Here is a 25,056-nt window from a genome sequence, read left to right as displayed (position 1 = left end):
GAGACGGAAGCCTTAGCCACCATCACGGAGAAAACCATTCGAAGTTTTGTCTGGAGAAATATCATATGCAGGTACGGGATACCCAGAGTACTGGTCTTTGACAACGGTAAGCAATTCGATAACAACGCGTTCAGAGACTTCTGCTCGGAGCTAGGGATCAAGAATCACTACTCGTCACCCACACACCCACAGGCGAACGGGCAAGTCGAAGTCACAAACCAGTCCTTGCTCAAGATAATCAAAACCCGTCTTGAGGGGGTAAAGGGTATCTGGTCGGACGAACTACCAAGCGTCCTATGGGCATACCGAACCACAGCGAGAACACCCACTGGAGAAACACTATTTCGACTTGCATATGAAACCGAAACTGCCATTCCCGCAGAAGTGGGGCTCACGAGCTACTGGGTGGAGAGCTACGACGAAGATAAGAACAAAGAGGCTATACGCCTCCAGCTTGACCTAGTGGACGAAGTCAGAGCGGCAGCAGAGCAAAGTTGGCGCGTTATCAGAATCTCATGGCAAAACACTACAACAACAAAGTGAGGCATAGGGACTTCCAGGTCGGGGATCTTGTACTACGGAAAGTAATGGGTGTCGCTAGAGATCCTTCACAAGGAAAACTCAGCCCCAACTGGGAAGGACCCTACAGGATCGCATCATGGAAAAGGAAGGGGAACTACCACCTCGAGACAATGGACGGACAAAAGCTGCAACAGCCTTGGAACACGGAGCATCTACGGAAATACTACCAGTAGAGAGAATATGAAAAACCAGCGATTTCCCAGTTTATTTTATTTTTAGCTACAATTTACTAGTTTTTCTTTGACTTTGCTACAATCTTTTTGTGCCTTTTTAAGCCCAATAGGGCAGGTACTTTTTCTACAAACGCATTTTCTTTAAAGAAGAATATTCAGACACAACTTTGATTTTCCACATGGATTTTTATTATGAATGGATAGGCTACAAAAGGTAGACGGACATGTTACAAAGTCCACAAAGTGGACGGATCACCCAAAGGGTGAAATAACTTACAAAGTCCACAAGGTGGACGGATCACCCAAAGGGTGAAAATAACTTAGTCCACAAAGTGGAAGGATCACCCAAAGGGTGAAGACTATTTACAAAGTCCACAAAATGGACGGATCACCCAAAGGGGTGAAATAATTTACAAAGTCCACAAAGTGGACGGATCACCCAAAGGGTGAAGCCTATTTACAAAGTCCACAAAGTGGACGGATCACCCAAAGGGTGAAAATAACTTAGTCCACAAAGTGGACGGATCACCCAAAGGGTGAAAATAACTTAGTCCACAAAGTGGACAGATCAACCAAAGGGAGAAATAATTTACGAACTCCACAAAGTGAACGGATCACGCATAGGCTGAAAATATTCCGCAAAGTAGACGGATAAAAGAAAGTCCATATATACACGGGTAAATAGATGGATACTAGACCGTCAATGTAGTTATACAAAAATTACATGGACGGATATTTACTCAAGATTCTCCTTTCTAAAAAAGGACGGATGTTTATGCATCATCCAAAAAATAATAAAGATTGATATAAAGCAGGCATAAAATTTTAAGATAACACAATAATGACGGATAAAACCCACAGAGGGTAATTGTTTAATACACAAAATGAAGGACGGATAGTCCTCAAATACAAAAATTAATAATAAAATAATCAATCTACATTTTTGGGTCGGCATCTAGGACATTTTTTGACAGAACTGATTCTCCGTCACCCTGAACTGCATCCTCACCAAAAAGGTCGTCTGTGTTCTTTGAAGCGACAGGCAAAGCAGACGTCTGATCTTGGTCATTGACAATTATCATCGACACATCCAACTTAGGGTAGGCTTTTTGAACTTGACGGAGCGCATCATCAAAACCTTGAAGGAACGAACCCTCCAGCTCGCCTAATAAGGCGTCAGAATCACGGTATTCACGAACCGCTACCTCCTTAGCCTGAAGGAGCGTTTCCTTCAAGTCTTGGATTTCCTTTTCTTTGTTCTCCAAGGCCTTCCCCGCCTCATCTGTCTTCTGCTCAAGTTCTTTCCTTGCCTGCTATGAAAGATCAAACTTCTTCTCCATAGTGGACTTCCACTTGTGAAGTTGACCAAGCTCATCCTCCGTCTGCTCAGCCTTTGCTCGTAAACGTTCTAGAGCCGACTCTTAGTTAAGACACTGATCCATTAAGCCCTTCTTCATGACCAAGGACTGGAACAAACAAGTTAAAAAGCGTTAAACCAAAAAACTAAGTAGACGAACTTAAAGTGACGGAGGAAGATTACCTGAGCAACATCAAAGAGACCCGTCTCCCCCATTGCCTCCATCGAGTGATTGCCCAGATCCTCGTAATCCTCCGACGAGATAATAGATGTAAGCTTCTCCAAGGCAAACTTGGAGTCGTCACGGAGGAGAGGAGGAGGTTTCTCCTGGTTTGTGGACGAAGCCTTCATTAGGCCCTTGCCGGACCCGTGCTTTGTGGGGGTGACGGTCTTCACACCCTCAGCCATCAACCCTACGATGGGTTCCAGGGAAACTTTTGGCTATTTATGAGGACGGTCAGATTTGGACGACGGTTTCCTCTTTATCGACGGAGCCGTCCCCTTAGGAACCACCTCGTCGGAATCCTTTTTCTTGACGGCCTGTGATTTTATCAGTGCCCTCCTCTTAGCGTCGTCCATCTCTGTAAAACAGGACGAATGAAGTTATTAACATATAGTTGGAGCCATTGATAGTAAAAGTTGACGGACTTACGTCTGTGAATTCTTTCGTCGTATCTGATGGCTTCAATTGTTGGTTCAGAACCGTCACAATACCAATGGATTGTATTCGGGTTTACCAATTTTGCCCAAGTCCTTTCCTCCGACTTGGTCTTTTGAAAAATCCTCTCGAGAAAGCTAAACTCCTCAACACTAACTTGTGGGCACCATCTACCTGCAGAAAAAATGGACGGTTAGAAGAAGAATTATAACTGACGGTTATGAAAAGAATTACAAATTAGGACGGGTGCATACGAGATGAATGTAACACTCCCCAAGTTGTGTCAACGGGCATAAACTCCGTCTCCCCTAGACGACTCATCCATTTTTCACCGTCTAGGAAGAAGTATCGACTCTTCCAGTCTCTATTTGAGTCAGGAGTTTCAAAGATGACCTTCAACAAAGGACTCTTACTGGCAAAACTATACATTCCTCTTGACTTGTCTATCTCGTCTGGACGGTAGCAATGAAGAAATTCACGCACCGTCAGTCTCCTAGCGCCGTCAGTCATAGCACCATAGAGAATCTCCATTGCTATGAAGTCCCTCCAGGCGTTTTGAGATATCTGGGTGACGAACAGTCCCAAATAATTTAAAAGTTCTCTATAAAGGGTACTTAGCGGAAACCGAAGTCCTGTCTTCAGCATTTGCTCGTACACTCCAACATTTTCTACCCCGTCGTAGTAACATTTCTCCGATACATAAGGTAGATGGATTGGAATATAGTCTGGAATTTGGAAGTTAGCCCTAAATGTGCTGAAGTGTTCTCCTTAATGACGGAAGTGAATTTATGAACCGTCCACTCTGGTAGCATGATGAACTCTCTAAGTCCATCAGCACCAACGACGGATCCTAGTGCTTGATCCTCGCCGTCATCAGAAGCATCTTTTGGTTCAACCATCTCCGTATCCTCATTTGTTGAGGACGAGGAAGAGGCTGACGGACTCCTCTCTTCGCCGGGACTGTCTAGGTCTCTATGACCGGACGGGTATACTTCCTCGTATTCCGTCCCATCACGAACCACTGACTGATTACTTGACGCACTAGACATTGGTTACAATTGACGATAAAACCTAAGACTGACGGATCTAAGAGTATTGACGGGTGTGTAGGTCTGGCTAAATATAATTACAAATGCGAGACTTGTAAATGAGAATAGTAATACTCACCGTTCTCTGAAGTAACTGAAGGTCGACGGTTGTGTATTCGACGGGTATGGATGTACGACGAATTGCTCTGAGAAGATTGACGGTGGCGCTCTGACAATGTGTTTTGGCTGTAAAGTGTAGAAATGAGGATGGAGAAGTGTTATATATATACCTGAAGTGCACGGAAGACGAAGCGATGCTTCGATCCAATAGAAAATCCAATCAAAAAGCGACACGTGGCATGCTCATAAATGCTTGACAACCTGTCATCAAATAGTCGCAATCCGTCTCCTCCTGGAGAACCGTCAACTTCATTGATCTTAAGCCGCCGTCCTAAATTTTCTTTGACCATCAACCCTAAATAATATCAAACCGTCACCCTAAGTGTCCCTCCATATAAGTCATGACGGACCCATAGGGTGAAGGGAGCAGCTGAAGGGGCAAACTTTAGCATGATGGACTTTCACCACATTAGGCCTGACGGATCCAAGCCCATGGGCCTGCAACAGTTGGGCCCAGGGCCTAGAGTGATTCCAAATTCTTGTTGCGCACGTAGAGTCTCAAAGGAAATCAGAAACCTAACGCAAAGAGCATTCCGGAAGATACGTCCGTTAATGGAAAATCCACTCTATAAGGAAATGTCTTGTCCATCACGTTTGGGATTACTCAAGAGGATTCCTATAAGGAAAAGACTTCTACATCAAGGAGGAGAGGTCAACCTGCTACTATAAAAGGCCCAATACCCTCACAAATCGAGGTACGTATGATTTACCCTCTCTAGCACTCTAGAGTTGAGAACAATTCTAACTTGACTGATGGTATTTGGCCGACACCACACCGGTGCTCTCGACGAGATCACTTCTTTCTTCTTGCAGGTTGTTAGTTTAAGCGAGCGTGGATCGTGTAGCTCACTGGTGATTTTACGGCATCATCAAAATATATTGGATAATATCAAACTAATAAAACAATCAATTTTTCTTTTTTAATATCAATCAAATACTACGTATTAGTCACTAGGAAAACTATCGAGCTTATGTCTCAAAATTTTTGAAAAATATGAACTTTATACCCTTCTCGTATCAGCTATAATTATAGATTTTTTCTTCTAAAAATATATCATCTATAATTATAGATTTTTTTTTTTTTTTAGAAGAAGCTATAATTATAGAATTTGGTCTAGTGTTTCACTCCCCACCCTAAAACCTAACATGGCTAACTATCAATCCAACCACAATAAAATAAATGCCTAGAATTTTTTTCCCCCTTATGTGTCTATTTTCAAAGAAGATATTTATGTTCGACCCCCAGTGTTGAATTAAAAACAAACAAATAGCTTTAATTTATTTTATTTTCAGATTGATTATAATTCTTTTTTAAAGAAAATATAAATATACTATAAAATATTTTCAAATTAAGTATTTTGTCTCTTCAAATTCAATTTGGAGGTCTTCATTCATATTTTAAAAATAAAATAAAAAGAAGAAGAAAGGAAGAAAAAAAAAAAGTTATAAATCGTGATAGGATCCAACTACTTTTGGGTCAAACACTTAGTGGGCTTATGGGCTAGGTGTTCGGGCTAGGTGTTCAGATTACATTAGCTAGAGAGTATTTATGTTTTATATTGTCCCAAAAATATAAATAATTTTTTTTTTTAATTCAAAGGTTAAAATAAAAGAAGGAAAGATTTGAACCTTATTCTCCAAATAAAAGAGAATAGTGTGTGTGTATATATATATATATATATTTATTTATATATTTATTGGTTTATGTGAGTTTTTCGTCATCGATCTTGTAGCCTAGTGGCACCTGGTTCCTTTGTAACATTTATCTCGAGAGTTCTATCCTCCACACTTACCAAGCAAAAAAAAAAAAAAAGGTTTATGTGAGTTTTTCCAACTAGTTGAGCCATCACACATGACAATAAAAATTAAAGTGTAATTATTGAGTACCCAAATTGGGTAGCAACTGACATTATCTTCCAAGCTTCAAGATATCTAATGCATCAATTTAAGGACACTGTATAGTCCATTTGGATTAAGGGGTAGGAGAGGAGTAGAGTAGAGTTAGTTGAAAATTAATCTATTTTTGGTCAACTTTAGTGTGCGTTTGAGATGAACTGAATTTTTTAGTTTATCTCCACTTTTAGCATATTTTTGTTACTATTCATGAGCCACACTTCATTTTTTGATACTATTCATAGGTCACACTGTACTATTCTACTTATTTTTAACCTTTTTTTACACTTTCAGCAAAAAATTTTCAACTTTACCTAAATAAACTGTTCCAAACAAACACTTATTCTACTAACCCCCCCCCCCCCCCCCCTTAATTCTAACGGGCCTGAAATAATGATTTGTGGTCTCGTCCTCCTGCTGACATGATAAGGGGCACATTGGGTGCACCTTTTACCTTATTAGCAAAATATAGGCAATGCAAAGTAAGAGCAATGTGCTACCACACACAGCATGGTAGCGCCCACTGCCTGGTGTGGACTGGAGTACTCTGGAGCAGCTAGTAAAAATGGGCCTTGTCTATTCGCATGTTAAGTTGTAAATGGACATGTATAAGGTAACAGGGACCATTGCATTTAATTAACTGGACATGTACGTAGAAAGTAATAGGACCATTGCATTTAATTAATTGGACATGTACGTTCTCAAAAAAATAATAAAATAATAAAAAATTGGACATGTACGTAGAAAGTAACAGGACCACTGCATTTAACTGGACATGTAGAGGGTAACTAGGATAGGTAGATATATATAATTTGAGGTATAAGAATAATGCTTTTTCTTATATATTTCATTTAAAATTCATTTTTCTCACGTTCTGAGATTCTAAATTAATACTTAAACGTTTTTATTCAAGTACTTTTGACATTTTTCAATTATTAATATAATTAATTCACTTAATATTTCTCATGACATAGTTAATTTTTGGTAGGCTTTTATTAATTTTAATTTAAAAAAAAGTTAATTATGTAAAAACAATTATAACAAGTATTTTCAAAAATCTTTTGTAAACGGTATATGCATTTAGAAAAGAATCTACTCTTTTTATCAAAGTATTACTATAACTTCACTTGACATCAAGATCACCCAATAACCTTAATACTTACTGTGGGGCCAGAGAGTTTGTGACCCCAGCCCATTTCATGTTAAGGCCCAAAGCCTACGCCGAGGAGATACAGGGCCGATGACGCATCATGATAGTCATGGACGGCCTAAGGAAATGGCCGAGGACGAGCTCCTGCTCGGCATACCATAAATGCCCCTAAAAGGAAAAGTGATCACAGTGCGGGAACAGCACAAGTAAAAGGCTGCCAAAACTGCAATAAAGCATTCTGCACATGACAGAGCCGTGCCCTTAAACTTTCACAACCACCCCAACCACTCTGGATATGGGCTGATGGGACAAGTATCAGTCTTGGAAAAGTCGATCCTACACGTGGACAAAGGATAAGGAACACAGGCTAATATAAAAAGAGGGACAAGCGATCCGGGAGAAAGACTCCTTGAGCGAACATGATTTAATTTTGTATGAACACCTCGACAAACCACCGTCTGGTGACCAAGGCCTAGCCTTTCAAACCCACGGTCTATAAATGATATTGTTTGGGCCTCTTTACGTACGAGCCCAATATTATCTTGGGGTCGTTACAAATTGCGTCCTTACAATTGGCGCCGTCTGTGGGAAAGGCTTGTGTCTTGGCACAGGTGGTGAGTTGAGATAATCACTCGCATCATTTCCAACAACCGGGCGTAGTGTTTTAGCGTAAAGTCCCACTAGGGGTTACGTTTATTCACTAGGGGCTGCGCTTCGTAGCGTCAGCAACACGGATGGTTCTAGGGGCTTGGCCGAGGAGCTAATCCCCCTAAACCAAGATCCCACGCCATAGCCGAGGGGTTAATTCCCCCAACTACTAAGAAATCAAGTTTTGGACAGAACCAAGGTATTGCATGGTCCTCGGACTCAAACCTATGGGGAAACCAACTACTTAAATATCAAGTTTTGGACAGAACCAAGGTATTGCATGGTCCTCGGACTCAAGCCTATGGGGAAACGAACTACTTAAAAAATCAAGTTTTGGACAGAAGCAAGGTATTGCATGGTCCTCGGACTCAAACCTATGGGGAAACCGACTACTTAAATATCAAGTTTTGGACAGAACCAAGGTATTGCATGGTCCTCGGACTCAAGCCTATGGGGAAACCAACTACTTAAAAAATCAAGTTTTGGACAGAACCAAGGTATTACATGGTCCTCGGACTCAAACCTATGGGGAAACCAACTACTTAAATATCAAGTTTTGGACAGAACCAAGGTATTGCATGGTCCTCGGACTCAAACCTATGGGGAAACCAACTACTTAAATATCAAGTTTTAGACAGAACCAAGGTATTGCATGGTCCTCGGACTCAAACCTATGGGGAAACCAACTACTAAAATATCAAATTTTGGCCAGAACCAAGGTATCGCATGGTTCTCGGACTTAAACCTATGGAGAGGTCAGCTACTTAAGAAAAATTCTAAGTTGCTCAGTCCTCGGACCAAATACCGGAAAAGGTTAAGGCTATGAAAGTTATTAGGAAGATGGCGAAACACCATATTACCCAGCGACCTACAGGTGCTGTACTTTTTGGGTTATATATCCTCGGATGATTACTTCCTACATGGCATCGAGCATTCAGCCATCACCTCGTTCAAGTTTAGGGTATACAACCCATTTTCAGGTCGGTCTTATTGTACACAATACCTCTAATAAATTCATAATGACATCTTTTTTCTTGGTAAGGGATTTCGGCCCTAGGTATTGTTTTCTCAGGTCGGCGTTATTATGCCAGACAGCTCTAATAAGCTCATCATAATATCTTTTCCTTTTTTTCTTAGTAAGGATTTCATCCCTAAGTATCATTTGTTCAAATCGGCATTACTATGTCGGATAGTTTCAATAAGCACAGAGCAAGGTCTTTTTATTAACTGGGTTTTTTGCCCTAAGCATCGTTCAAAGTATAAAAATAAGGGATAATTACACATAACCCACCTGTGGTTAGGGCGAAAATCACTTTGCCTACCCGTGGTTTGAAAAGTATCACTTAACTCACCTGTGGTATGTTTCCGTCAATCTCCGTAACCCACCTCAAGCCCAGCCGTTACAAAAACACCTCTTAACACCAAAACACAACATAACGCGAATCAAAACACCCAAAACTTAGAAACTTTTCAAGAGAGAGACTTGTGGTGAGATCAACGTGTTCTTCGTGGTTTTTAGATCTCTTTTTCAGCCTTTCCCGGCCCGGTGGTTTCATGTTGTCACGGTGGCTCAAACTTTATGTCTCTCTCCTCCCAAAACAAAAAAATAAAGCAAAAATGCAAGAGAAACAAAATCAAAAAGTGATAACTGAGGTTTGGGCAATTGGGTTTTGATCATTTTCTAATTTCTACAGTTTCAAATGGTGGGTCGGGTGGCTATGGAGGTTCTGGTGGGAGAGGTGAAGGTAGTGGTGGTGGTGATGGTGGTGCTGGCAGCAGTTTATGTTGTTAATGGTTCCCAAATGTGGTTTATGTTATGCTTTTTGGTTTCCAATCTTTTTCTTTTCTTTTCTTTTTTTTTTTTTTTTTTTTTTATTTTTTTTATAAATTCGAGGAGTTAGCCAAAGGGTTGAGGGTGGCAATGGGGAAAGCTTCTATCTTTCTTTTCTCTCTATTGTGAACCCATAACCACTGGCCATCGTGATTTCTGCCAAAAAAAATAAAGCACACCCAAATGCAAAAACCAACAAAACCCACAAATGGTGACACAAAACCACCAAATGGAGAGCCACAACTCATTAATGGCGAGAAAATTTGTGACCACTTATGGAGAGCCAGAACCACCGTGATGAGATGAAACCACTGGGCCAGGACAGGATGAAAAAGAGATATAAAAACCACGAAGAACACGTTGATCTCACCACAAGTCTCTCTCTTGAAAAGTTTCTGAGTTTTGGGTGTTTTGATTCGCGTTATGTTGTGTTTTGGTGTTAAGAGGTGTTTTTGTAACGGCTGGGCTTGAGGTGGGTTACGGAGATTGACGGAAACATACCACAAGTGGGTTAAGTGATACTTTTCAAACCACGGGTAGGCAAAGTGATTTTCGCCCTAACCACAGGTGGGTTATGTGTAATTATCCCTAAAAATAAAAAAGAAGTCACAAGGTAGTACATCAATTCACGGCATAACCATTTCAAAAAGAAGAGATAGAATATATGAAATAAAGCAGTGATGACTTTTATTAATATAAAGAGGTATTACAGCGTACAATGAAGGGCTTAAACAAGCCTATGTAGGAAATGAATTACAAAAACAATAAAAAACAAAACAAACAAACAGCCCGAAGTCTTTTTAAGCTCTGCTCCCAAGTCTTTCCAAATTCTGCCCTAGTAGCACCCATATTGAGAGGAAGACCTTCCTTGGTAGAGGAGGAGAAGAAGAGGAAGAAGGAAAAGCACCAGGATGGATCTAGTGATGGGAAAGAAGAAGAAGGGGAGGCAAAAGGAGGCACCAGTGAAGGAAGAGAGGAAGAAGCAGGGATACTTTGTCCCTGCGTCAGTCCTGACTCCGAACACGCTGGTGTCATGTTAGCTATGCTCATAAGAGAGCGGCTAGTACTGATAATGGGTGACCCCAGCTCAGTCGCACCAAAAGTTTGACGCGACGAGCCCCTGCTTTGGATTTTGGCTGAAGGAAGGATGAGAAGTATCTTGAGTCTCTGCCATCCCTGCCTTGACCGAGCCATTTTAAGTTTCAGAAGAACATGGCATTTCTGGGAAGGGTATGGTCCTTTCATTCCCACTCCTATTTCGAACGTATCACAATTCAAGGTGTAAACTAGCGGATAAAGGAAACTCTGGGGGAGGCTAAGGGTTTCAGACTTTAAAAAGGATTAAAAGGTCTTTGTGTAAGAGAAGTAACCTCTTGCCTTTCTTCTTATATGAAGGGTAAAATGGGAGGCATTCAATCTATCCAAATTTCCAAGAAAATCTGTAAACGAGAATATACCCACTCCACTTCCCCACGCCGTCAATAACCGTCGAAATTAAACGGTCTCGTAAAGGGAAGTCATTAAAGGCGCGTTTTGGATAAAGAAATGGCAGGAACGCAGCGTGAATGAATTCAGAGGAATGTATCGTAGTCCGGTGTGTTTCCTGGATAGATGAAGAGACACCCACGTTGATGAAGGGCAGATCTAAGCAGACCGCAATAAAGGCGTGGCATCACCCAAAACCCTCCTCTCCGACCAAGAGGTCGGACATCAGGATTTTGAGGGGCTATTGTGGGGCCAGAGAGTTTGTGACCCCAGCCCATTTCATGTTAAGGCCCAAAGCCTGCGCCGAGGAGATACAGGGCCGAGGACGCATCATGAGAGTCATGGACGGCCTAAGGAAATGGCCGAGGACGAGCTCCTGCTCGGCATACCATAAATGACCCTAAAAGGAAAAGTGATCACAGTGCGGGAACAGCACAAGTAAAAGGCTGCCAAAACTGCAATAAAGCATTCTGCACATGACAGAGCCGTGCCCTTAAACTTTCACAACCACCCCCAGCCACTCTGGATATGGGCTGATGGGACAAGTATCAGTCTTGGAAAAGTCGATCCTACACGTGGACGAAGGATAAGGAACATAGGCTAATATTAAAAGAGAGACAAGCAATCCGGGAGAAGAGGCGGGGAAAAATGGCCAAAAACCAGAGCCTCCCAGCCCGCCTCCAAGAGAAAGACTCCTTGAGCGAACACGATTTAATTTTGTATGAACACCTCGACAAACCACCGTCTAGTGACCAAGGCCTAGCCTTTCAAACCCACGCTCTATAAATGATATTGTTTGAGCCTCTTTACGTATGAGCCCAATATTATTTTGGGGTCGTTACAAATTGTGTCCTTACACTTACAATCAATTAAACTTTAATATATATATATATATATATTGGTACTAATACTTTTTTTTCTTATTAGATTGGTACTAATATTTGAATATTACATAAATTGGACAAGCCACTTCCACTACACATGAAAAGACCCATTTATAGACTTAGCCTCCACGTGCCTACACCAAGATGAGCATTCACATCTGGTAGTGTAAAATAGAGTTTTCTCCATAGAAAGTACTGTAGCTAAAAAGAGGGGAAAAAAAGACATGCTACTCCATGTTCTCAATTTTGCAAAATGCTAATGTGCTTCTCTAAATATACACAAGCTACCATACTTGTGTTAAACTTACTTTTGTATATATATTTTTTTTTTACCCCCCTCTTGTGCACTCTCTATCCTCTCTAAATAATATGAAAATAGTTTTTTACTTGTTTAAATTATTTTAATATAATGTATTATATAATGTATTATAAAATGAAAAATTGGATGTAGGGTTTGTTGTAAAAGCGATTATGTAAAGTAAAAAAAGTGACTTTTTGATAATGTTTTTATTTGTGCAAAAATCGGATGGAAAAGCTCTAGTAGAGGAGAAATTATTAAATACATCAGGAGGACTGCTGATGTGATCCTCCCAACCAATGAAATGATGTCATTTATGCAAATGTATGAGTGAGCTTCTAATCAACACAAGGAATTGTTGATGCTCATTTTGGGGAAGCCCAATAGCAGGAAGAAGCCCAACAAAATGGACAGAAAAGAGTTAGTGGATTGATAGAAAAACTATTAAGTTCGAATGGCAGGAACAATGGATTATAGGCCCATAAAGTAAATAAATAGGTTTTAAGAAAAGCAAATGGGTCAAGGATGCCCAAGGAGAAAGAAATGGGCCAAAGGAGTCCACAAGCATGTAATGAGTCAAGAAAGCCCAAAGTAACATGAGTATAAATTCAATGACCATACTGGGTCATTGTAACCAATTGAGAGAAGAACATGCAACAGGCCCAAAAGAGGTCCAACAAGCACGGGTTAAATAACACCACAACAGGAATAGCAAAGTGGCCTGGCAGAAATGGCAGCAAGATTACGGAAGGAGCAAAAAGTGGGGTAAAGAGAGAAAAACCCACAATCAAGCAAGGCTCAGCCTTTAAAAGGAGCAAGCCAATAAAGGATGGAAAATCAGAAAACAATTCACGCCATAAGAGGTCAAGGATGAGTGGTAGAATGCATAGATGAACCTCCAGACCATGGTGAACGCATGAGAAGTGGACAAGCTTTTGACGTACACTGAAGTGAAGCATGCACAAAGCCCATACATTACCAACCTGTACCCAGCCAATACAGGAGTGGTGGGTCATGGGTCAGAGGTAAGAGAGGGTATGGTCTGGCGGTTGGGGGAAGGGAAAGTTTATTCTGGGGTTCCCGCTCAGATTCTTTTAGGAGAGTTGTTCTACTGGGATGACATACCACCCAAAAGAAGGAAGGATGAGTTGGAACTACTAGGTTCATGCTATGAGGGATAGCAAGAGAGAATACCCACACTATGGTGGATAAGAATTTCACAGTGAACAAGCAAACAAAACAGTCTTCTTTGTCTGGTAATAGAGAGTGGCACAGCCAGCACAGGTAAGTGGTGGTGGTTGGGCAGCTGACAAACCAGTGGGTGGTCGAGAAGGACACTCAAATCCAGACAAAAGTAGTTAAAGGGTAAAATAGTAAAAACCAATTACGGAAGACAGTATAAAAAGGGCCCTTGCTGTGCTCAGTATCATCATCGCAATAGTAGCAAACATGAGGAAAGAGTTACAACACCACCATTACCATAACACTATACGAGTAAGCACTAAGAAAGAGAGAAAAGAGTGGGAAAGAATAAAAGTAACAAGACGGAGAAAAAAGAATCAGTAAAAGAAATAGAGAGGGTAGAATGACAGACATGCATTAATAGGCTAATCCCTTCTCTCCCTCTAAAAGCCTACCTTTTGTTAAGGATAAATGATTTTTTTGGGCATAAACCATTCAGGCCTGTTCCCTCAAAGTGGATAATTTCTACAGCAGGATTCTCTTTGCGAGATTGTCTACGTTGAGGAAGTGGTTTCCTCCTTGGTTTTAGTCCTATAACACAACTGAACACGGCAGACTAATCTTTTTTCTTTGATCTCATTATTATTTCTTTTCTTGTCTTTGCAAATTTACTTATGATACGAATCTTGTTGTTGTGTTGTCCTTTTCATCCCTTATTTATCTTGCCTGGTAGTAAGCACATCTATTTTATTATTGTTTTATTAAATTTATCTGCTATAACTCTTTTGCAATAGTTTTGTTTTGTCTAACAGCAAGTGTGTCGCCTTTATTATTGCCCCATTGTATCTGCTTGTCATAATTCTATTGTAATAGTTACACCTGCCATGAGCATGTGAGCAAAATTTCAACAAAAAAGGGGCATAGTTTGTGCAGAAGCCGGACTAAGGTGAGTTGCAATTGGACTGGTACTGACTCTCTTACCCAGAACACTTGGGCCTCAATGTAGAAAAAGGCAGCCCAGCCCAACATCTCAAAAAGGCCCACCACAGGAATAAAAAATAAAAATTACCATGTGATGTCATATTTGTATAAATAACAGTATTTTATTGATTTGAAGGTCTGAGAAAACCACGTCAGCAGTCCTCCTTTGAACCTAATAATTCATCGAGGTAGAGATTAAAGAGCACCTTTTTCCCCCCCTAATTTTGAGTGAATATTTTTTCCCTAAAAGTTAAAACTATTCCGGTAGATCTTGAGTAAATATGGCCCTAATTTATTACCAATATACACAGATAAGGACTGGGAAAGTTTTACCTGGATTCAAATTATAGTACCACTGCCGACTGATCTGTCATATTCTTAATTAGGTTAGTACTTTTCAAGCAAGATTTTTGGTTTTCTAGGAGGAGGGTTTCATACAAGAAAGTCAACTCGTTCTTTGGACTATGAATGATTTTCTTAGTTCGATACTTCGATGGAGAGAAGACACAATTACAATATGATAGAGGGTTTTAAAAAAGGATTTTTTTTTTTTTTTTTGAAAGGTTAAAAAAAAAATCCCATTTTCCTAGTTCATCTCGGAATCCACGTAACTGATCATTAATTTATATATTTTTATGATTTATAGCTAAAAATTGTGACTTGCTTATAAGTCAAAGCGAGGACTTCTTAATAACAGTCGAAGTAATTGTAAATTTGTAATAGCACTCCTCAAAATCGAAAACTAAGCCCACGTGAAGCACGCATCTGGTAGATACATTTCATTTTTGGAGCAAACAGATTTTTGTAATAAGAAAAGCTTTTATATTTTTTATAAGAAAAGTTTTTAATAGATTATTATTATTGTATCTAGGAACGCTCATAGGCAGTAAAATTTTAATCAACCCCACATTAATGCAACATTAGTCAAAACTTTTTTTTTATTTTTTTTTTATTTTTTTGGAGGATACTGAAATGCTTTCAAATTTAAGAACAACTTGTGTCCAATGACCAATTTTATTGGACACGTTAAAATACAGATACGTTGAAAGATGAGGCTATGCGGAGACAAAAGAAAGGTAGTTCACATTCATGCATACAACCTTTTATACTAAAGAAATATGGTAAGGACAAGCCTAGATGCGGGTATTTCAAGCAATTGTGACGTGAAACCAAATTCCACCATAATTCTATAGGCTCTCTGGAATTGAAATTGATTATATAACATACACGCAATTATTCAATTTTTTTTGTTGTTGAATATTTAATAAATCTAGTGCGTAATTTGGTTCCCTCTGTCACTGAAGTTATCTCCACACGCCAAGAAAACTTGATAATTCGTACAATTTAAAACTTGTTGGCATTGTCATTGACCACTCAATGAATTGTTTTATAAACACCAAAACTTCATCAAGTGGGAAAGCGGCTTTCAACATTTTTATTTATTTGTTCTTGTTTTCTTTGATACCGGAGAATAAAATTCCTTAAGAGGATCAGCATTAAATAATGTTACTTTATCCTATTTTACCATCCTAAAAAGCTACTTTATCAATTATACCATACCATTTTACAATACACTCTACATTCAAAAACTCTATTATTTTACTTTTTCATTAAAATATTATTTTTTAATCTTTTTTTATTATTTCTTTCACATTATCACTTTTTTTCAGCTAAGGGGTCGAATAAAATATATATATATTTTTTGCAATAGTGAAGTATACCATTTTTTGATGCAAATGTTTTTTAGTTATGAAATGTCAAAAAGACCTTAGATATGGCATTAGCATTGAAGAATGCTAATGCTCTAAGAAAGTGTTTTCCTAGTTGGACGACATATTCAGAGCTAGTACTTCAGAAAAAGTTGAATTTGAGTACTTGAGAGCCTGACCAGTCTTTAATCCGTGATTCAAAAATGCTTGCTCTTTATATGCAAAAGTGGAAAAGTGAAAAATTATTTACAGTACGTATATTTGAATGACCTTTATAGATTATAGGTCCTGTAAAGGGCCATGTGATATATGCACTATCATTTACCTCACAGTGACACAACTTGATGGTTTCCATTTTCCAAACAAAGTTTGCGTTTTTTGAGTTTTTGTTTTAGTTAAAAAAGAAAAAAAAAAAAAAAAAAAAAAAAAAAAAGCTTCTTTAACTTATTTGCTTATGTATAAAATTTTAAAATCTCAATTTTTCTAATTATAACATTAGTTTTATCCACTTCCAGCAATTAAACAATTAAATTAGAAAAATAGCCAAACCAACAAAGCAAATACACACTTAGTAGATATAAAGTTGTGATAATTTTGAATTGCATGAGTTGCATATGTAGAAGTTCAAACTAGGCAAATGACTTTTTGGCATCACATTTTGATCAGGCAAGTTGAGTTGATCCTCATACATGCACTTGTTTTAGATTCTGACGTATATTAGTCATATTAAAGTTTCTTTACGTTACTAAGCTATAGTGTGAATTGATACCAAGAGGAGAAGGAAAAAAAAGCAAAGCCCACCCAAACAAAACCTAACACTTGCTTGTGTAAGAAAACAAATGGGAAAACAGATCGAAGATTATTACATCGAGAAAATAAATGCAAATCTATAGTATATGCTGGTCACTGACTTTTTCAGTATCAAACTACAGACTGAAAATCCCACCCCCTTTTTCAGAAAAAAAAGGCTAAAACTACAAATTGAGGTAAATAATGATAATGACTAATAATTTCAATGCACAAAGTTTTCAAACTTCACATGGGGAGATTCAATTGTGTCCCCCGAAGTTCCTTAGTAAGCTTTTAATTAGGTCCTTCAAATCTCCAATTGCAGAGTCTAACATGTACAGGGACTAAAGGTTTAGTCAAATTTAGATATTTCCCACACGTGCATTTAGTCAATGACTAATTGTGCAAGATTGTGTTTTTGCATGTGCACACTGAACCCTACCGAAATTACAGCCTTTATGTGATGACCAATTAGCCAATCCAGACTCTGATGACACACCTCTTTTGGGATGTATTTTGAATCTCAAAGTTTCTAGATTTCTAAATTTCTTCCTTGGAGAAAATGAACAAAAATAAAGCAAAATGGCTCATCATGCAACAGGACACTTTTGTGATCTAAGCTTTATAACTTATTATTAATTTTCAGCCAGTGCCTTTGATGAAGAAACCATGGAAGAGACTATTGGAGCATGTATTGGAATAAAATGATAAAATTAAATTATCCCATAGAAAGGGATTCATGATAAAAAAAACAAACAAAAGGAACAAAATTTTGGAAACTTTTATACCCCCTCCAAACAAGAAAGGACGAACTGAAAAAGAATCGCATAACGGGTATGGTGGGGATTGGAGTGACAATTATAGACTCCAAGTTTTCTTTACATTTTTCAATAACTTCTCAATCATAAGGAATAATAAGAGAAAAACAAATAGATCAATCCTAATATATCAAATGGTCATTCTAATCTACTAAACATGATTATTCTTCCAGAAAAGAAGGAATAAGGACTAAATTCTATGAGTTCAGTTAAAATATGAGACATTACCACTCAAAATGGAGCTGTAACTAGTTGTGCTTGTTGGTGGTATATAGAAAGAAGTAGAAGACGAAGAAGACAAAGAAGTGACAACAATAGGTGGAGATGAAAAGACTGGTGGAGGTGGTGGTGGAGGAGGAGGAGGAGGTGTCGGCGGTGGAGGCCGAAGAGTTCGTTGTGGTGCAGCAATGGAAACAGCCCCAAAAGGAACTAAATCAGCAGGACTTGAAGAAATGATGTTACTAGTTGCTTCTCTATATTTGTATTTCAATACCTCAGTCCTTACTGAATTAAGTTCTGCTTGTAAAGAATGTATTTGTTGTTGCAAAGCAGAAATTGCACCCATGCACCCGTACACTGGGTCTCTCAGCCTCAAGTTTGCTTCATAAACCAGACTATTTGCAGCATCAGCTCTTTGGCTCTCTGGCACCTCCTAGATAAACCAAAATGGACAAAAAATCAGAAAGCTATTTCATCAAAAGCTAAAGTAAATTGTTAGAGATATTTTGGATACCATTAACATCTTGGAGACGTTGCTTGCACCAAAAACTTTGTGAACAGCTGCAAATTTGTGGGGTTCATGTGGAGAGAAATATGGGGAGAAAGGGCATTCTTCAGCACACCTTCTTCTCAAAAGCTTACATGCAGCACAAGGTGTGATAGTGTTCAAGGTCCCAGAAGGACCAAGTAAATGCCTCCTACCCATTTGAGAAGTTGCATCTGTCTCTCTTTTGATCTTTTTTGCTATCTCATCCAATCTCTCCCTAATTAACAACAAGATGATTAATTAAGATAGAAGATGAAGATGAATAATACGCAAGATATTGAGTTTCTTGAGCATCCTGTAGTCAAGAGAAAAGTAAAGTGTTTTAACTTTCTTAGATATAATATTTACCTGTCTCTGGACATTAATCAAGCATGCCAGAATTGGTCAATTGTATGGAGCAAAGGCGTGTTCACAGAGAAGAAACAAAGAGAAGACGTAACCAAAAAAATAAGGAGAAACAAAGAAGTATAGGACTAAGGAAGGAGTGCTTATAAGGCAAGGTAATTGGAGGAAGTAGTAGGTCAGTGTATTTTATATATATAAAGAACTAATCAAAAGAGTTATGAGAAAAGGTTGAAGAGAGATTCTGATTTTTTGTTATCGATTGGTAATATCCTTAGATTATGTTCAAGGATCCGATTTTGTTGAGTGAGATACAGATTAGCTTGGGTTTGTCATTTAGCGAGAGAGCGAGAGAGAGAGAGCTCTGTCAATAACATGCCACGTGTGAATCTTGGGTATTTGACTTTTGAAAGCAAGCATCTGACCTAAATGTCTGAGCTTGCTTAAGTTTTTTATTTGGATAATACTGAGCTTGCTTTTGATGATTGTCATAATAGGCTGCAAAAAATTTTCATTGTTTGGGTGCCTCATATTTGTTTTCCAAATTTTGTGACTTTGTTTTTTGTTGAAAAAATTGCAGACAATCTGATGATAATGTTGGTGGACATTGTGTAATGCATAATTAAAAGGAAAAAAACTGTAGAACGAAGGGAAAGATTATAAATTAATTATTAAAAAAATTAAGAATTAAGGATATTGATGTAACTAGTATTACAGTTCTTTTGTCAATGTCAGTCATCCAAATCTTATCCCTAGATACATTTAGATGTTTCCTCTTACAACATTCACTTGATGGCCACTAATTAAAAGTGGTAAAAATAAAAAATAAAATACATAATTTTCACTCTATAAATTTGGTAAATTTTCATTTTCGTTCACTAAGATTAAATTTTGGCAATTTATAGTTGGTTAACTTTGACAATATTGACATTTGAGTCTTTCTATACATAGCCATCTGAATAACATCATTAACTCTATAAAAATTACACTACAAGAAAAATGGGCTATTGCGGCAAGTTTTTTGCAATGGTTTCAAAAACTGTTATTATATGTCACATATTGCGACGCTTTTTTAAATTTTCCCTGTACATGAGATATATTGTGGTATACCATTAGACCGCCACAATAGATATAGTTTGAATAACATCATTAACTCTATAAAAAAATGATGTCATTTCACATATGTAGCATTAAAAATTTGATGTAAAATAGTGTCATATTAAGAGAGCTTAAAAACATTTTTCAAACAACTATAGACAAATGACTAAACTGATAGCATTGCTAAAGTTAATAGACTAAAATAACAAAATTTAAACCTTTTTGTATTAAGGAATATAAGTATATAACATCATTAACAAAATAACTAGTGAACTAAGGATATTGATGTATCTAGTATTATAGTTCATTTGTCCATGTCAATCATCCAAATCTTATCATTTAGATGTTTCCTCTTACAACATTCACTAAACGGCCACTAATTAAAAGTGGTACAAGTAAAAAATAAAATATATAATCTACACCCTATAAATTTGATAAATTTTCATTTTAGTTCACTAGGATTAAATTTTGACAATATTGACATTTGAGTCTTTCTATACATGGTCATCTGAAAAACATCATTAACTCTAAAAAATTATGTCATTTCACATTTATAGCATTAAAAATTTGATGTAAAATAGTGTCATATTAAGAGAGTTAACAAAATTTTTCAAGCAACTATGGACAAAATGACTAAATTGTTAGCATTGTCAAAGTTAATAGACTAAAATAACAAAATTTAAACCTATTAAACTACAATGAAGATTCACCAACGTTAAGATGATTGTATTTTTTTTTCATTAAAACAAAATTATCTATGTTAGGCTTTTAAACTAGAAAGTTTATTTCAAACTTAAGATTTAGTACTTTATATATTGTGTGTGTGATATTTATCAAATTCACTTTTTGAGAGGACATGACAATGTGTCATCCCCTCATATTGGTTGAGGGGAAATTATTGTGTATTCCCGGAGTACCATAAATGCGTACTCCCTCCTCTCACATGAATGGTGGGTCTTACTAATTAAATTTATAGTGGGACCCACCATTTATGTGAGAGGGAGGAGTACGCATTTATGGTACTCCGAGAGTACCTAATAATTTTCCGAGAGGACATGTTCCTAAATTACTCCCCTGAAAGCTATATAGTGACGGAAAATTATTAGATACTCCCGGAGTACCATAAATGCATACTCCCCCCTCTCATATGAATGGTGGGTCCCACCATAAATTTAATTAGTGTGACCCATCATTCATGTGAGAGAAAAAAATACGAATTTATAGTATTCTGAAAATACACAATAATTTCTCGTGGTATCGACTTGTCTCGTTGCAATTAAGGCAAAATGGATGGCCACATAATTATGGCAATTAATGTTGACATAACGGGATATGTGACATTTTTCATGTGCTTCTTTTGAGGTTAGGGAGCCCGGTTACCGAGCTCCAGGCATTCCCAACCAATAATGCCTTGGCCTTGCCCCTATGGGTGTTCAATCATCCCGTATCATATGCTCCTTGTTTGAGAGGACCTTGCTTAGATACCAACCTACATGTGAATAGTGTCATTTGACGGAATGAATTAAGATTAACATGCGGATGTGTCCAGGGAGCTTGTTTATTAGGGTCCATTAGTCCTAGTTATTAGGTATTTTAAACCCCTTAGTTGATTTTACATTGGAATTAATCAACTTTAAATATTTAACTAGTTATGAATTTAGATTAATTTCTAAATTAATTGTCACAGATTAAATATACTACCAATAAAACAATAAATTAGTAAATCCAGTAGAAATAACAAAAGATAGCAATATGATGACCTTAGAAAACTTGTGAAATTGTGGTTTCTCATTAAAAAAAACTAGAGATGATTTAACATAAACAATCTTCAAGACAACATATCAATTAAATAGAATCATTGTTTATACAACAGACTTAACCCTAAATCTATATCTACCTTATGTAGTACTTACTGGTCATAATCGCAAGTAGCTCCGAATCCATAGACTCTTCAATAATGGACTATTGCATACAAACTCCCTATTTGTGACTTTGAAATCTCCTCTCGAAGGTATTAATCAGCAATTGTGGTTAGTTGATTACACACAAACTTCCTTGTTTGTGAGTACAAGAAATCCATTTGATGGTTTAGACCAACAACTGTTGTAGAATGGGTTTCTCTGTGGCTTCAAACAAGATTTGCACTATGGTAGCATCAACACCGTGTTAATTTTTCTCTATATGCTCTAAAGCTCTCATTGGTTGAATAGACAGAGGCTTGGATCTATTCTCTTAAAATTTTTGGGTTTCTGCCTCTCTAACCTCTTAAGTCTTGCTTAATGGACTTTTATATACACTCTCCATTATGGTTACAAAAGCTCGTATATACAACAGACTTTATAAATCACATCAAATTTGAAAAATCAATATGTGATTCTTGATTAGTCGAACTTGTAATCGAATTGGAGTTGAACTAATCTCAATCGGTCAAGCTTGTAGTCGAATGGATAGATTCTTGGTTTTCTTCAGCAAATCTTCAACAAATCTTTAACTAGACTCAAAACCCTTTTTTTTTTGTGTCATCGGTTGCCAACACCTAGTCTATTGGACCTAACACTAGCCTTAAAGTTTTTTCCCTCCAAGTAATAGTGTGATATAAACAAATCATATTAACTAGCCTACCTTGTGTATAAACGTTAATTACTACATCTCTCTCTCATGGACACAGAATTATTGTCTTAATTATATATAATGCAAATAGAAGGAAACTTTGAGTTGTTTAATCATTCAAATTAAGTAAACATCTTGGATACTAAAATTGTTCCAATATGAAAATATGCTGAACTACTCATGAGCCCATTAGAGAAGCAAATTAACGAGGATAAATGGTTAATTATAGACCGTCAATATCCATGTGTTCTAGTTTTCTGACTTTGTCTCAGTTAGTCTACATGCATGTTTGACTTTTGACGCAACATAGTCATTGATTCATTATGTACCGACAACTAACAAGCTTTGTTGTATAGAAAAGAGACATAAAATAATTGCCCTGCTTCTAGCATTCAGTTCACGCGGCGCACTCTTTCAAATGTTACTTTTCCCTTTTTCTGTCTTTAGACTGGAAATCACCAGTCATAGGTCCAAAGAACTTTGCTGTGGGTTTTGCCTATTTGTTTCAAATTGCTTCAAAGAAACGGCGTTGTGATGTGCTTTTCAGGTGAAGGCCAAGTTGATGAAGTTGAAGCCTACAAGCTTAACAAGGCAGGTACTGTCTTTGTGAGTTTTAGACTTAGTAGTATATATCTTGGTAGGTGAAGAAAAGGAGGGAAACCTAAAAAGGGTATATTTGGAGGGATCTTCCTTAAACTAATAATAAACTAGCTTAAAATGCAAGGAGATAGACCCATCAATTATGTTATTGTTCTTCCCCCCAACCCCAAGAGAGAGAGAGAGAAGACTCTTGTTTGACCCGTATTTTAGGGCTAATAAGTAGCACCCTTTGCACCCTTATCTATAACCTAATCATTTTTAACTTAACATTTTTACTAAAACAGTCTTGGTTTCGCCTAATCATAATAACAAAGAGCATCCCCTCAAAGCCCTAGGTAAAATCATCATCTCATGTGATGGGCTAATTAAATTAAAAAATCCTGATGTTTCCAAGCACTATAACTTATCATACGCTTTTACAAACTAAATCAGGCAATTATAAATTCCTGCTAAGTACTAACAAATATTCTTTCTGATATCTAACAGTCAATGGAGGCCAAAAGCGAAACCTAAAGCCGTTTTGTGTACAAAAGAAAAGTCCTAGTTCTTCTAAGAATTAATTAATGCATAAAATATTATATGGTAGCTAGGCACATAATTCTATATTATTATTATTATCGTATTCCGACAATTAAGGCTCTTGTACGTTGGTTGATACGATTAGATGCCAAAGTAGCAACTTGCAAAATGACCTACGCAAACATACCAAGTCCAAACTGATTTGGCATTTTCTGGGTGATTAGTTTTCCTTTCTCTCTCTTTCTCTTTCTCCCTATACATGGGAGGACCTCTCTCTCTCTCCCCCTTTCTCCTTATCCATTGGAGGCTCAGATGGGTCCCTAGGTGACCAAAACTGCTGGATGTGAAAGCAAGAATTAAAGGAATTGACCGACAATTAAGGTTTGTTTGGGATCCGTTATTTTGTTGAAACTGAAAACTTTTTATTAAAAATATTATAAATAAAGGTAAAAATTAGTTGAAATAGTAATAATATTAAAAAGTGCAATAAAGTCCATAAATAGTAACAAAAGTAAGCTGGATAGTAAAATAAGCCGGCAAATATAATCTATTCAAACGCAACCTTAATTTGTGGCTATGAGGTGCCGAGATTAATGCTTTCCTTAATTAATGTGTTATTTATTTTTTCCCCACTAGCATTTGATAAAGGGCTGCACGACAAATCGCTTTTAAGTTACAAACAGGTCTTTTTTAAAAAGAAAAATAAATGCAAATAGCAATTTCAACAAGCTTCATGTCCCTTTGGATGTAGGTTACACGTCTCATATAAAATTAATTAATTTACGAACACATTTAGACCCAAATATTTTTTTTTTTTTTAAATTATGGTTTAAGTGATTTCCCCATATTTAATATTAACACCTCAATTGCAATATCAATAAAGTTATCCCAACGGAGATATCATCGTAAATTGACATTTCAATAAACTTTCATATTTCTCAATTAAAATATGTTTATATGGAGATCGAATTTTGAAAAATTCTAATTCAAACCCTGATGAAGTACTTAAACTGCGGATTAATTGATTGATGGAACAAATACTTATTGATTCCAAAAGATAGAACAAATGGATTTACTAACCAAAGTTACAAATTACCAAATTTAAGAGCAATAAGAATTAAAATGGTAAAATCATCACAAAGATTTTAGTAACAAAGTGGAAATCAAGTGAAAAACCATTCAAAGGAAAACCACTCAGGGGATCCAACTTCGAAGGAAATTCACTATAGAATAAATAATTATAATAGCGTATATTTACAAAACCTTTGCAATCATAAACTCTCTTTGTAAGCTCAACAAACTCATCCGCAATAACCTGAAATTCTAGTACTCTAAATATAACTCCTTAGTGGATTTCCATCAATTAATTAACTCATTGGCAAAGGCTTAAGTTTGATATGGTTTGCATGAACAACACTTATGGTGTTTTCAACTTTCAACCTCACAGTCAAGGCTTACGGTGAGGAATTTTCAAA

At 37.3% G+C, this 25,056-nt stretch overlaps 1 protein-coding gene across 1 annotated transcript; it reads right to left on the bottom strand.

The window, feature by feature from the left end:
• Positions 1–17,590: 17,590 nt before the first annotated feature.
• Positions 17,591–19,020, bottom strand: LOC126727308 (LOB domain-containing protein 15-like). Its single transcript, XM_050432897.1, has 3 exons — positions 18,761–19,020; positions 18,380–18,629; positions 17,591–18,298 (listed from the first exon to the last, which is right to left on the bottom strand). The coding sequence occupies exons 1-3, from the start codon at positions 18,772–18,774 to the stop codon at positions 17,852–17,854; spliced, it is 711 nt and encodes a 236-aa protein (XP_050288854.1). The 5' UTR covers positions 18,775–19,020; the 3' UTR covers positions 17,591–17,851.
• Between the last annotated feature and the right edge of the window lie 6,036 nt (positions 19,021–25,056).

Source organism: Quercus robur, chromosome 1, assembly GCF_932294415.1.
Source record: "Quercus robur chromosome 1, dhQueRobu3.1, whole genome shotgun sequence".
Taxonomy (NCBI): Eukaryota; Viridiplantae; Streptophyta; class Magnoliopsida; order Fagales; family Fagaceae; genus Quercus; species Quercus robur.
This window is presented reverse-complemented; position numbering and strand designations above follow the sequence as displayed.